This window comes from Opisthocomus hoazin, chromosome 6, assembly GCF_030867145.1.
Source record: "Opisthocomus hoazin isolate bOpiHoa1 chromosome 6, bOpiHoa1.hap1, whole genome shotgun sequence".
In the NCBI taxonomy this organism is placed as follows: domain Eukaryota; kingdom Metazoa; phylum Chordata; class Aves; order Opisthocomiformes; family Opisthocomidae; genus Opisthocomus; species Opisthocomus hoazin.
Genome location: NC_134419.1, coordinates 11,704,981 through 11,718,824, shown reverse-complemented (window position 1 = coordinate 11,718,824; position 13,844 = coordinate 11,704,981). Strand labels below are relative to the sequence as shown.

At 55.1% G+C, this 13,844-nt stretch overlaps 1 protein-coding gene across 1 annotated transcript; it reads right to left on the bottom strand.

Annotated features, from left to right (window-relative positions):
• On the bottom strand, window positions 1-13,832 carry LOC104339525 (E3 ubiquitin-protein ligase HECTD3). Its single transcript, XM_075424620.1, has 21 exons — window positions 13,440-13,832; window positions 13,185-13,345; window positions 12,701-12,793; window positions 12,292-12,427; window positions 11,766-11,881; window positions 11,369-11,482; window positions 10,858-10,940; window positions 10,317-10,482; window positions 9,972-10,053; window positions 8,762-8,944; window positions 8,030-8,082; window positions 7,634-7,698; window positions 7,091-7,194; window positions 6,638-6,757; window positions 6,205-6,294; window positions 5,637-5,843; window positions 5,224-5,353; window positions 4,695-4,769; window positions 4,379-4,460; window positions 4,186-4,257; window positions 1-3,936 (listed from the first exon to the last, which is right to left on the bottom strand). Exons 1-21 carry the CDS (start codon window positions 13,758-13,760, stop codon window positions 3,852-3,854), a joined length of 2,538 nt encoding a protein of 845 aa, XP_075280735.1. The 5' UTR covers window positions 13,761-13,832; the 3' UTR covers window positions 1-3,851.
• Between the last annotated feature and the right edge of the window lie 12 nt (window positions 13,833-13,844).

Here is a 13,844-nt window from a genome sequence, read left to right as displayed (position 1 = left end):
TTGACTTTATTTTACGTCCTACGTGAGGTAGGGACAGACAGATCCCGTCAGACTGTTCATAGCTTGCCGTACTCCAGGGTATTCGTGGAATAAGAAGAACAGCGAGACTACCCGTGCGTTATGAATCACCTCAAGCTGTTCGATGACAATTCAGCAAGCTGAAGTCAGGAGAGAGTGAATGGTTACAGGGAGCCGTCACAGCATCAGTCCCTCCCCCAGCTCATCACTACCCACTCGGTAAAGCTGCAGCTCTGACACGCACGGATGGCTCCTCTTCTCAGCAGCACAGGGCCACCAGCACCTTCCTCACGGTGGCACCAGCTTGAAAATGGATCTCGACCAACCTGAGACTGGGTGACAGGGTGGGGACGCGCAGCCTCTGGTTCCTGGTGCCCAGGAGGGCTCCCTTGCCTGGGGCCATGCATTGCCCTGGGCAGGGGCACTGGGCTTGTGTCTCGTCCAACGCAGCAGGAGACAGCTCCTACTCACAGCTTTAGAGATCAGAGGAGGAGGAGGAACGTGACCCAGCACTGAAGTAACACCTAATTTGGGCCCCTGAGATGGGCCAGAGCTGAGCCAGGCTGACCTTTTCCAAAATTCATTGGGCTTCACAGCAGAAATTCAGTTTATGATTGGCTTTAAACCACCACAGATGAAACAGAGGACTGCACAGAGGAGATTCAGGCGAGTTACCCACTCCCCTTTCACAGCTCACTGTTGCACAGCAAACTCAACAGCATGATCTGTGGGTTATCTTGGCATCGCAGCCACTTTTGTCCAGACCCTCTGACCATGCACTAAATGATCTCCGCTGAGACCTCGTTGCACCAATGGGCTCCTCCTGCAGCTGGAAGGACTTTCACAGGTCTCTACACTCCGGTAGAACACTACAGCAGTGACTGCTGCCATTCTCCAACATGTATATGGCCATAACACAAAATGGACAGTAAAACAATATATATGGTAAAACAATGTTTTTCTCAATATGCTTGTAGGGGTTAAACCCAGACCATCCTGGATGAGCTCCCAGCTGCAGCCTTCCTGCTAGAGCCAGGGTCCTGTTACTACAAGCATTTTTTAAATAGAAATCGCCATCGCCAGCTAGATCCTTTCCCCAGAGCTCCAGCAAGCCCTTGGGCAGCACTCTTTTCTGAGTGGCAGGAAACAAACCCTAGGGTGTGAGACAACAGGGGCTAAGACCTTGCTGGGAAGAAGAGTAGAGAATTGTGGGAAAAGTTAGTCAATAACTCCACAATTATCAAGTGTCTTCAGGTTAGGGAGGACCTAGACCTGAAGCCAGCAGAGTGAGACTGGAAGTCAGATTAGATTGCCCAGGGCTGTTAAGACAAGTCTTGAGCATCTCCAAGGATGGAGATGCCACGATGCTTCTAGGGAAGGATCCCACCACTTCAGCCAGGCTCTGCTCTCAGCATCGCCCTGCACAGCAGCTACTCCCCTCATCATAGAGGGCTGGGACTGTGTACATTGATGACGAGAGGGAAGAGAGCTGTCCAAGCATCCCATCCATCAGTGAGAGACCTGAGCTGCTCTGGGTACTTCCATAATTATCTCAGTTACCGTCCGTCAGCCGCAGTTGCTTCCACCAAGCCCAGCAGAGCCCGCAGCCACCCGCTGGAGATGTCACATCCAGAGGTGCCCATTCCCCGCAGCTGGTCACTCCGAGCAGCCCCAGCTGGCTCTTAGCTGCCCATTCCCACAGGTGACACCAGCTCACCCTCCACCAACGACCAGGGCCATTTTATCCATCCTGCCCTGAGCCACTCATCAGCCAACCGTCCCCTGCCCAGCAAGAAAGCACCAGAGAGGAGTCAATTTTTCTTGCTAGTTCTAGTTCTTCTCAGTAAATAACAGGACCTCTTTGCTGATCTCCAAGAGACAAGTGGGCAAGGTTGGAAAAAGCAGGATCGATTCCACCCACATGTCAGTGGCCACGAAGGACCTAGGATGGCTCATTTCAAATCCCAGCTTGATGCTGGACTCTTTCACCAACACGCCCAATGGAGGCCAGGCCAGCAGATCAAAGTCCTTTCACCAGCTCGCTCACGCCCATTTAAAACAGACACCCTAGGAAGCACCTCAGCCACCAGCACGGAAAGGTATCGCACTGGCTCTGCTCCTGCCCACGTTGGTCACTGAAATCAGCCACAAAGCCACAGGGCTCAATACTGAGATGACTCCAGGATTTACAAAAAAACCTCCTCCAGCAGATGGGACTTCGCACCCACCCAGCTGAGCGTGGAAGGCTCTGCTGTAGGCAAGGGCTTCCAGAAACAGCTTCCCCGCTCACCCTATACGCCTTCCACTCTCCGCAACGCGGAAGATGGCAGGACATGCTCTCTCCTGGCCCTACAGCCCTTTTAGTACAAACCACCTCAGCAGGTCTGGGAATACAGCAGTTTCAAAGGGAACTGGTGAAGGGAAGGACTTCATTCACCACTGGAAATGATTTCTGGATGACAGACTCCTGCACAGGAGAAATAGGCATGAAGCATCAAAACAGAATAAATTTTAACTCACAGCATTAGCCCCACTCTGGTGAAGCCCCAGTGACTCGGTGGCTCTTGGTAGTGGTGGTCCAACAGACCACACGGGCTTAAGACGGAGCTGGGGGTATAAAAGTGGACCACCATCTGGTAGCTCACAGTGCCAGGCAATGACTAGCCCTGCCCAGGGCTAGGAAAATCAAGGAACATTTCCAACGGTCTTGAAGTTGTAAAGCTTTCGTTGCCCACTCCTCACTCACACACTGCATGTCCACCTGCTCAGGGAGCTCCAATCCTTGGTCCACAGTCTCGCCACTCCCCAAGGGCAAAGCCTTTCCCTGCCCTCCTGAAACCTCCGCCTACCTCCCCAGAGCAGAGCCCAGCTCTGCTGTGCCTGCTACTGCTCTAACCCTGCTCTGTGGGAGAAGAGCTTGGCCCTGCCTGCACATCTCCACGAGAACTAGAACAGATTAGTTTTAATACTGGCTTTTAGGGGAAAACCAAGGCTTGAAGAGCCTGGGAGAACAGCTGCTAAGCCACCAGCACACTGGATGCAGAACTGGAGGTTACAGAGCAGGAGGGAAGCAGACAGTTCCCACCTCCCAGTTCCCTCAGTAGGGGAGCAGCTCCCCCAGCAGTCGCTGCTGTGCAGGGGGTGCAAGGAACCAGACATGGTCACAGGAACTGGGATTTTGTGCAATGCAAAAGCAAGGGAGCCCCTTCCTGACAGCACCGGCACTCCTGCTGTGCGGTTCTGTCGTGACACCTGGTGGCCAGAGGCACCCTGCAGCACCTGCCACCAGCCTGCCCCATCTCTTCTTAAACCTAGATGAATGATCTCATTTCCCTTGACCTTGGGTGACAGCAGGAACAAGGCAAGGGAATGTGGTAATGTGGTCAGCACACTCAGTCTAGGAGACACTGAGCATCTCTGAGGTCTCAGCAGCAGGTCACAGCTCTCTGTCTCATGCTGTAACCTGCCATGCAGCTTTGTGGCCCTGCCCCACTTCTGTTTGGAGCAGAACACAGCCTGGGAGGAGCAAGAGTTGTGGAGCTGCAACAGCGACATGTGGAGAAGAAACTCATGACAAAAGCCTACCAGATCTTTCTTATGTATGAGGGCTGGACCAGGGTTTCATTACTGCAATCACATTCACACTCCAAGCTAGCTCCCATAAGATCCAAACCTCCATGTCCAAAGAGGTCCTGGTTACCACTGCTGGGAGCCAGGCTTTGGTAAACACCTATATGTTTATTATATATATACATCCTGGGGGGACAAGGAAGCTCTTCCCACTGCATGGTTTTGTCGAATGATTGTCCATGCTGCTTGGTCAGGCTGCAACATCACTCTTCCCACGGACTCATATCTGTGTCAATGGCCACACAGTTGTAGGCGGCATAGCGCAACTTCTCTTCACATACCTTGGCTCTAGGGACAGCAGGAGGAGGGGGGAAGACAAGGAGGAGTTGTCATTGCTGCATTTGCCAGCCGAGAGGACAAGATGCTTTCCGAGATGGAGGCTACGCTTCACCAGCCGCTCACAGAGACAATCACAGAGCCACACGGTACAGGCAAGGGCACACAAGTGTGGCAAAGCGATGGGGCCCTGTGGGTCAGCACCAAGGTTGGGAGTCCAGACACACAGTCCACCAGACGCAGGGAAGCACCAAAACTTACGTGGCATAGTTGGGCAAGAAGAGGGTGCTGGAGCAGGTGGACGACTCCGGCAAAGCATCTGTCGTCTCAGAGCTTGGAGAGAAGGTGACAAACAGGTCAGGACCAGGAGGCCAACAAGGCAGGTGAGACCAGACCACACATCCCTTTGGTGTGGGGTCTGTCAGCCTTGCAGTCTACAGAAGAATGGACTCACCCCATCTTGTCTGGATAGATGTAGATCCGTGCTGGAAGGCGGCTTCTGCCAGTGACAAATCTGAGGAAGCGGCTGCGATCCTCTGTGAAGCAAAAGCAAAGACATAAGCAGACCCTAGAGCGATGTCAGATGGAGCACAGCCACTTCCAGGTATCCCCAGCGCTAGCAAGCAGTTCCTTCAGCCCAGCTCCTTGCTCTCCTCAGCTCCTATCTGTTCCCCAGGCAGCAACAAGGGTGCCTTCACCCTCCCAGTCCCCAGCCAGCATGCAGGGGCTGTCATGGCACAAGATACACAGGGACAGATCAAAGCACCCACCATTGGTGAAGTTGTTGAGTGCTTCCCAGAAGTACTGAACACGGGTGTCCAGTGGCTCAAAGTCCTCAAATCGGGCTGGCAGAAAGGATACAGAATAAGAGTTTATTAAAGATCCAGGCTCCTCCTGGACTAATTAGAAGAGGGCCCCTCCCGATCACCCAGGGGTCCTCTGGCAGCGCAGGAAGAAACCTCCAGGTGCCTTCAGGGTGTGAGCATGTAGACCTGAGGTGCGAGGGACACACACTGTCAGGCCCCTCCCAGAAAGCACATCCAGATCCACATCTCAGCTCCACAGACGCTCAGACACTGCCAGCCTAAGGGATGCCCCAGCCACTACTCTTGAGGCCCAGCATGGAGACAAAGGCCGACACCCCTGCTCCCATCACACCCAGCTAAGGGCAAGAAGCACACAGGCCCACATCCTCACTGCAATAAAGGCTAATATTGGCCTCCCACAACTCTCCTTGTCCTAGCACAGAGAGAAGAGAGTCTTGTTTTCAGGGAGTTTTCAGCAGAGCCCTTCACTTACTGAGCTTCTTCAGGGCATCAACTGTGACTTCAGGGTCTCCACAGACTTTTTTTTCCAGCTCCTGCCAGGTGAGGAGGTCAAGAACAGCTTGGGGCACCACCTTCAGCAGCCCAGCCTGCATGGCCATGATCTGAAAAGGAGACAGGGCAGGTAGACAGCATGTCTTGCCCTTATCCCTGGCTCGTGGATGAGTCTAGGGACTTGACTGGACACAGCCATGTGACTGCTCAGCAAACGCTCCAAGGAACCTGAAGAAGGGAACAGGATCCCTCAGAGATGCACCCCAGCTCATTCTGGAAGCCCGTGTCAGAGCAAGGAATAAAACCCAGTGTCTCCTACCAGAAACAGACTGGGGGGGGGGGGGGTACGCCTCTGGGAACTCAATGACCACTGATGCTACGGGACAGCGTTACCTGCTCCTTGCTCTCCTCCAGTCGAGCCTTCTGCACCAGGCGGATGAACTCCCTGCGGTCCTCATAGCGCACCACGGTATTGCTGCCATTTGGGATCAGCTCCACCATGCGCTGGTCGCTCAGCACTGTCGTGTAGGTCAGCTCATTCCCAAATTTGAACTCAAAGGTGTCTTTGTCCATGACTTCCATCACCTCCAGGAGCTTCACCTGCCCAGGCCCCAGATGAGCGCTCGTTAGAGATGTGCTCAATGGGCAGTGGTGTGCCCGAGCCCCCATCTCTTCCTTCCCAGATAAGGGCTGGAGTGACTTCGACAGCAGCACAGCAGGGGATATGTTGCCCTAGACCTGTTTAGCAGACCGTGGCTACAGCATGCTTGAAGCAGTAGTCAGCATGGCTACACCCCTATATTAGCTATAGGATGCATCAAATGCCAAAAGCGCCCTTTTTGTGTGTTTCATTGACATATCACAGAAGGAAGCAAGCACAACATGAGGACAGGGACACAAATCACCACCTTGCTGACTGCCGCAAGGAATGGGGTAGGCACAGCCTCCCAGTCCCTCTCACCAGCACAGAGTCCACAGCAGGGAAGTCTTTGCTCCAGCTGACCTCCTCCCCTGTTAATTGTTTCCATACGAAGCCAGGAAGAGCCAGGACCTACAGGGGAACAAGGATTTTGCTGAGTCTGTGTGAAAGGAGACATCCCCAAAGGTGGAGACAGAGCTCAACAGTGCAGACACAAAGGAGATCCCCTGCTCCCCCCGTCCACGTGAGAGCTCATCATAGCTGAGCAGAGACCAGACACCCAAGCTCCCAGCAGCATCTCCCAAAACTCAGGCTGTGAGCTCTCCTAACCCCTCGGCCCTAAATCCTGTCAAACACCTTTCGTCCCAGTGTGTGATCACAGAGCCCTCCCATGCTCCTGTCAGACAGGCTGCAGAAGGGAGCTAACAACTCCCTCTGTTGCAAACCTCCATGCAGGGACAGGGTGAATGCTTACCAGAAACTCCTTGCCCCTCAGAGCTGCTCCCATGATCTGCCCGATCCACTCGTACTTTGGGAAGTCTTTACAGGAGGGGTTGGGGACATACATGTCCCTTGCTTCTCCAGTGCCATTACCCTACAGGAGTGAGAGGCAAAACTCCAAGTCACGATCTCAGTGCAGCGTGAAGCACCACAAGCTCAGTTCCTGCGGTACCTCTGGGCACTTCTCACAACAGAAGTGGGCTAAACTCCCCACCCTCCTTAGCAATATTCCTAGTGAGAGACAGCTATCCAGGCACTTGTCAGCATATCCTAAAATGAGATGCCACAAAGCAGTCTCCCCAGCCCTTCAGGAGGAAAAGCTTCAGACCAGCAAAAGTAGGTACTTTTCTGGCATGCAGGGGGACAGGGACAGCACTGCATTGCCAGGCACAGAAAGATCTGCCTCCAACACCCCAACCCACAGCACCTGGTTGGATGTGCGCACAAAGAAGGGCAGAGGCACGGGGGTGTCTGCCGAGCTGGGACACAGCTCCTCCGACATGTCTGCCAGGCTGTCCCGAAAACCGCCACCTGCAACCGCAAAATAAGGACATCTTGTAGTGATGTCAGCTCCCCACGTGCTGACCCTCAAGAGTTATGGAGCAAAGAGGAGGAATTCTGGTCCAACCTGGTCCAGGGTTGAGCCAAACGCTCCTGTCAGAGCCTTACGGCACCAGAGGAAGTAAGACAGGAGAAACAGCATCCCTGCCTGGCCTGTGGAGGACAGCCAGAGGGAGCATTGGCACTGTCCAAGCTGCTGTTAGCAAACTAATGGAGTTCTGGTCCCCATCCCTCCAAGCAGCACTCTTTTATCTGGGACAAGGCTGGGGGTGGCAGGACAAGGCAACCTGCCTTCCCTCTCTCCTCCATGGGCAGTAACACCAGGAGCAAATGAGAGCCCCTACAGCAACAGGTCACCCCAGCAATCCCAGACTCTACTCCAGAGGAGACTGTCTCACACAGCCCCTACCTTGGTCGATAATGCCCTCTGCGATGAATTTGCACTCCCACCACTGGTCATAACGCAACGGCCACCTGCGGAGAACCAGGCATTGCCTGAGGTGCTGCTCAAGGCCAAGGAGATGCTGGGGAGGCAGCAGGCACAGCAGGGACACCAGGGGACCAGGGCGGACCAGCCTGGGCTTAGTAAAGGACAAGATCTCAATCTCCAGAGACAGCTGCATCCTCAGCAGCGAGGTGACGCCTTGGGGAACAGGCCCTGATCCCATGGGTGAGCTGGCTCCTGCCCTAGCAAACCCCCTCCAGAGCACAGGACACACACAGGCTTCCCAAACACCCTGCTGTGATGGAGGACAAAGCTCCCAGAACTGCATGATCCCCCCGCCCTCCCCCAGACACCACTTACCGATAATCTAGAGGCTTTTCAAACTTGTCCGAGGGTTTCAGGCCTTCATACACCTGCAACAAGCAGAGAAGATCAAGGCTGGTATCCCCTCTCCAGGGGAACCAGTGCCAGGTGAAGGCAGGAAACTGGAAGAAATCTGGTTTGCCCCAAACCTTTAAATACTGACCAAATCTGATCTCTGAACGGTGTAGGAGCCCTTCATTTTTTGGAAGGGAACACAAATTACAGCGCTAACCACTGTATGGAGCTTTCTGGCCTCGGAGGTATGTGGAACACATATTGAACCTCGCAGCAGACAGGGTTGTTTGTGCACACACAAAGCAACAGATCTTTTGGTGGCAGGGGGACAATGACAATAGGATGATCAGCATTGCTGTAAAACCACAATACAGGACAGTATGCAGCTGCATTACTGCTGTCACAGAAGAATTGTTTCCTGCCCTTTTAATGTAATGAGATTGCTATGCTCTGCATTAGCAACATGCCACAGAGAGCATCCAGGATAGAGACTTCAACTCAGATATCCTAAATCCCTTCTAGATGTTATTCCTGGATATGGGATCATCAGCACGTGTAATTGTAGAGTCTATGAGTCATGTGAAGAGGCCCTGAGGACTCCAGGTATCTCCAGCTCCAAGCTGTCCCTTCCACCCACCTCTATGTGGTTCATTTTGGTTTTGGGGTGCCCCACTTTTCCTAGAGCAGTGGGGACCCGTCCAGGAGGGACAGTACCTGGGTGAAGACAGCGTTCTTGCAGCTGGGGTCCAGGGCAGGGTTGTCTCTGTGTTCCATAGCCAAGCGTCGGTTAATATAGAGTCGTGGCATGAAATTGGGCTTGCTGGTCTCCGAGTCCTTCAGACACTGGGTAATGAGAGCTGTGCGCCTCTTGGACAGCAGCAAGAACTGCTTGATATGCTGCCAACGGGTATGTCCAAAACATCAGAAGTGCTCAGTGATCAAAACATGTCACCTACTTCCTACTGAAGCCACAGCACTGCCAGGTCTCTCCCCTTCCCAGGGCCACCACCTTCCACACACACATTTTGGCAGGCACGGTGGTGCTGGGTTGACGGTTGGACTTGATGATCTTGGAGATCTTTTCCAATCTTAATGATTCTATGACTCTCCTTAATGCTATTTGCTCCACCTCTGTCTCTGAAAGGTTTTGTTTTCTGGCTTAAGGGAGACACCAAGCCCAGTCCTCTCTCCATCAGTCGTCAGATATCTGACGCTCATGCTCCAGCGTTGCTTGGACTCTCCTTCACCCTCACTCTCACCAGAACATCGGCCTTACTATCCCTCCTATTTGTAATCAAAGCAAGCTGCTCTAAACAAACAAGAATCCTCAAATGCTTTGGGTCCTCTGTCGAGCCAGCACAGGAATTACAGTGCTTTCTGATACCAGGCCTGGAAACGCACAGAATGGGGCTACCCCAGCAACGTCTGGCATGTATTCTGGGAGCGGATGTAAGGAAAACAGACAACTGGAGGGACAAATTCAGTTTTATAAGAAAGATGGAAATCACAAGCTTATTAAAGCCAGAAAGAGGTTACTGGTAAAAGCCTCACTGTTTGGACACAGCCAGATCAAAGGGGCTGGCAGCAAGTGCAGGAACAGAGTGTCCTGGGCTGACAACTCGGAAGGGATGTGTGTCCAGCTCACATGCCTGCTGGTGCTATGGTCCAAGTCCTTTTGAGGGTGAAGTGCTCTTGTTTTATTCTACTTCCTACCCCGTAGCGACATGTTTCCACATCAGCATTTTAGCAGGAAACTAGTCTCTAAACAGTATCACCTTTTGCAGCTTTAATGAACTGAGCTCAGCCAGTTATTTCCCCCGAGCTGCTTTAAAGGCAACAAGCACTGCCTGCCTCCCCTGCCAGAGCCCAAGCGCAATCACCCTGCCAGACTGAGGCCCCACAAGATGCAGAAGGAATTCCTCACCTTGAGTTTGCTGAACGTGCCCACAGTGTGGTCCCAGGCTGGCACCAAGTGATGCAGGACACTGTCCAGGAGCTTGATGAACCTAAATCCCAAAGCAGGAGGTACTGTGACACAGAAGGAACAGGGACCTGCACAAGCCTATTCCAGACCAGACACACGCAGAAAAGTAACAACTGATCCAAACCCAACTCAGCGTGGTCTTTCATATCACAGAGTCTCTGGCACTAAATTCCCACTCCCTAGGCACCACAGGAACTTACAGCTTCCAGCCACACCTGCGCTGGAGATGGCAACAATCCCTGCAGGCAACACCACCCCACTTGTCTGTCCCCCTCCATACAGCACCTTTGAATGAGCACAGCCCGTCGGTACAGCAGGTCAGGGTCTGTTCCTTCTAGGCGAGGGTAGCGCACCAAATTGGGCAGCTGGAACATGTCAGCACTGAGCCCCAAGTCCCTCTGTCGGGAGGATTTGATTTTGATGCCTCGGAGGCGAACATCAATCCCATCATCTGCCAAGGAAGACCATGGATGATACGCTAGGACAAGAAAGCAAGCCTTCCACCGTGGGAGGTCTACAAGTAAAAGCACTAGGAACATGACTAGCTCTGGGGTTGGGCACTGAGAGTCTGAAATACCTCTGTGAAGAAGCAGGGGGGCATTAACAGAAGAAAAAAAAAACCAAACAACAAACAGAAGACAGAGAAAGACAGGATGAAAGCTGAGCGCCTGAAAATCTCCAGGTCCCCCCTGGGGTCTCCCGTGGTCCTTCTGCATCTCGTCTGAAACAGCCCGCAGGGCCAAGAAGTACAGACCACAGGAACAAACTCTTCATGTACAGTAACTTACAGGTGCACTGGGGATGGGGCCATAACACCCAGCCCTACCTCTGCACTCCACAATCCGGATCTCAATGACAGGCAGGTGTGTTGTCATGTCCTCAAGGACGCACACATCCCCAATGTAGCTCCTGTAAACACATGACAAACGAGGGCTGCAGAGCTGTTTCCTCGCCTATCCTCCCAAAATCCACTCGGCCGCTTGCAAGGGAAGAGGGCTTACATCTTCTGAAACGGGAGCCTGTGGCAGGAACCCAGACCCAGTTGCCTACATGCCTAGACCCCACGGCCCACACTGAATGCCTGAACCTGCTGGTGCTGCAGGTCCAGGCGAAATGATCCCGATGGGTCCCACAAGCGGACCAGGAGAGCCCTGACCGTTGTGCCATCTGCTATTGCAGGCAGAGTGAACTGACAGCTCAGATATGGAAAACGCCTGTTGCAAGGCCCTGGGCCTCTTAAGCCAGGCTGGTGCTGGCAGGACTGCTTAGGGTTGGGGTGTCCAGCACCTCAGGCCCCTGCAAGGGCCACGCTTCTCTCTCCACCTCCATCCACTCACTCATCAATGCCAACATCGTTCAGTTTCTTCAGATTGTCCCCCTCGCCCCCGTACACAGCGACCCGCTTGGGCATGAAGTTCTCATCGGTGGTATCCACTGTCAGCAGGAGCTTCCTGCAAAGAGAAGCACGAAATGAGGTGAAGGTAACTGCATCTGAACACCCACTGCTGCTCCCCCTCATTGCCTGGTCACACTTGTTACCAAGCACACACATCTGGTGCTGGGATCACCGGGTACTTGTGACAACACTAAGACTCCTTCAAGCCCAGAGCCAGAGCAAGGGCTGAGGGGTAGGGAGCACAGGGCGCATTTGGGACACGACAGACTCATGCAGAGAGTGGGGGCTGCAGGGCTCGCCCCAGCCACGAGCCAGCGTGTGGGGGAGAGGTGCCTCACTTGACAATGGTGCCTTTCTTCATGTTGAGCCGCACCCAGTGCTGGCCCTGGGACCCGTCACTTTCCCAGTACGTGTCGGCGTGGCTGTCGGTCAAGCATGACACATTGAAGTCCTCCTGGAAGAGAGCAGTGAATGAAAGGAAGATCAGATGGGGGCAGGATTAACTTCCCCTTAGTGGCTACTCTCGTCAGGAATCTTAGAGCCAAAGGACATCAAATTGGCCCGTTCCCTTTGCTGGGCTGTGGGTAGACATAGAGAGTACAGAGCACTGAGGACACCCTGGCTGACCCTCCAAGGTGCTCTGGGGTCACACACACAGCACAGAATATCAAACCCTCCCTAAAAATCAGCTTAGTAGCTAATACTGGCATTTGCTTCTCAAACCACAGCCCCTGCAGGGGTCACATTACACAACACGCTGCTTGATGCTCCCCAGGCTTCTCTCTCACATCCTCAAACACAGCCCCAGCCCACCAAGCACCATCCATGCCCCACGACACAGAGAGGCTGATCCCTTTAACCCACCGTGTAGGACGAGACATCAATGCTGTCCACGTACTGCTTGACGCTGCCCAAGTTCTCATCCTCCTTCCCAATATGATCGTATAGGAAATGCACCAGGTCTTCGTCACATTCGTAAGTCCACGTTGGAGGAACAAACCTACCAGGCAAGATAGATTAATGGGTCTGGAAAGCCAGGGGCAGTCATGCTCGTGGGTCAGTGAAGGCAGGTCCATGTCCTGCTTGCCTTGGTCTTGCCCTGTCTTCTGCTTTGTGGAGGCTTATCTAGGACAAAACTGCGCCAAGCAAAGCTGTTCCCCGCCGCCCGTCTTCCCCCCTCTCCCCCTGGGCTGCAGGAGACAGCTGTCTGAGCAGCCAGGGAGAGACAGCAGCTTGCAGCCAACCACGGCAGAAGCTGGCAAACAGCTCATACCGAAGCTTCTCCACTGCGGCCTCATCCTGCTCCATGGGCTTGGGCTTCGCTCCGAGGCGCAGGGAGTACGTCAGATCCACCACCTGCTCCCATCTGAAACAGCCCAGAGAAAGGGGAGTGAGAAAATCCCAGCAGAAAGGAGGAGCTGGTGGTCGAGGAGCAGCTGGAAGGAGAAGACCCGGGTTTAAAGCCCCACCGCACCCCATCCTCCATCAGCCTCCAGCCTCACCACCGCCCTTTCCTCTCCAAGGTCTCTGCTGCTCCCCGCCGCGCAGTGACCGAGCCAAACCCGGAGATCTCCGCGTCTGGCACCCCTGTCGGGCGCTGCCGTGGCGGCGGAGCCCAAAGCGGGCCGGGGCTCCTCGGACCGGGGCAGAGACGGCCGAGGGGCTGCGCACCGAGACCCCCGGCAGCTGGGCGAGAACCGCCCCGCTCCCCGCCGTGCCCGGGGAGGGGAACCGGGGATCGACCCGGAGGGTCGCACCTGATGACGGGTTTGTAGTCCACCCCGAAGAGCTGCTGCTGCCGCTGGATCCGCTCCGTGGAGTCCACCGGCACCAGCCGGTCCCCGCCGTCGGCGTGCTTGCACACCAGCACCCAGCCCTCCTCCAGCTCGCCGCCGCTCCGCTGCTCCTCCAGCTGCTCCTGCGGGCCCCGCCGGCTGCCGTCACGGCACGGCCGGGCCCCTCCGCGGCCAGCGCGGGCCCCGCCGGCCTCCCCCCCCGCCCCCCCCCGTTACCTTGCTGAGCTTGACCCAGAGCCCGGCGCCGTTGCAGTACTCCTCGCCGGTGGCGCGGAGGCAGCCGCCCTTCCGCACCTCCACGGTGGTCCGCGCCGCCCGCTTCCCGCCCCGCGCCGGCCCCGGGCTGTCCCAGACGCTGAGCAGGCTGCGGGCGGCGGCGGCGGCGGCGGGGTCCTTGCAGATTTTGTACCGCACCTCCCGCGGCACGTAGCAGAGCGCGGCGGGCAGCGCCCGGGCGCGGCGGAAGCACTCGCTGCACTGCAGCAGGAACCGCAGCCGGCCCAGCACTTGGTGCGGGGCTTCCCCGCCCGCACGCATCGCGCTCCGGCTGCCGTGCGAGGCGGCCGAGCCCCTGCACCGCCGAGGTCGCTACTCGCGAGCTTACGGCAAACCCCGCCCGCC

Coding starts and splice junctions, on each gene's coding strand:
- LOC104339525 (XM_075424620.1), bottom strand. CDS start 13,760: ATGCGTGCGGGCGGGGAAGCCCCGCACCAAGTGCTGGGCCGGCTGCGG. Junction 10,054..10,316: donor CGGGCTGTGCTCATTCAAAG/GTGCTGTATGGA, acceptor TTTGGGATTTAG/GTTCATCAAGCTCCTGGACA. Junction 5,354..5,636: donor TGGAGGAGAGCAAGGAGCAG/GTAACGCTGTCC, acceptor TCTCCTTTTCAG/ATCATGGCCATGCAGGCTGG.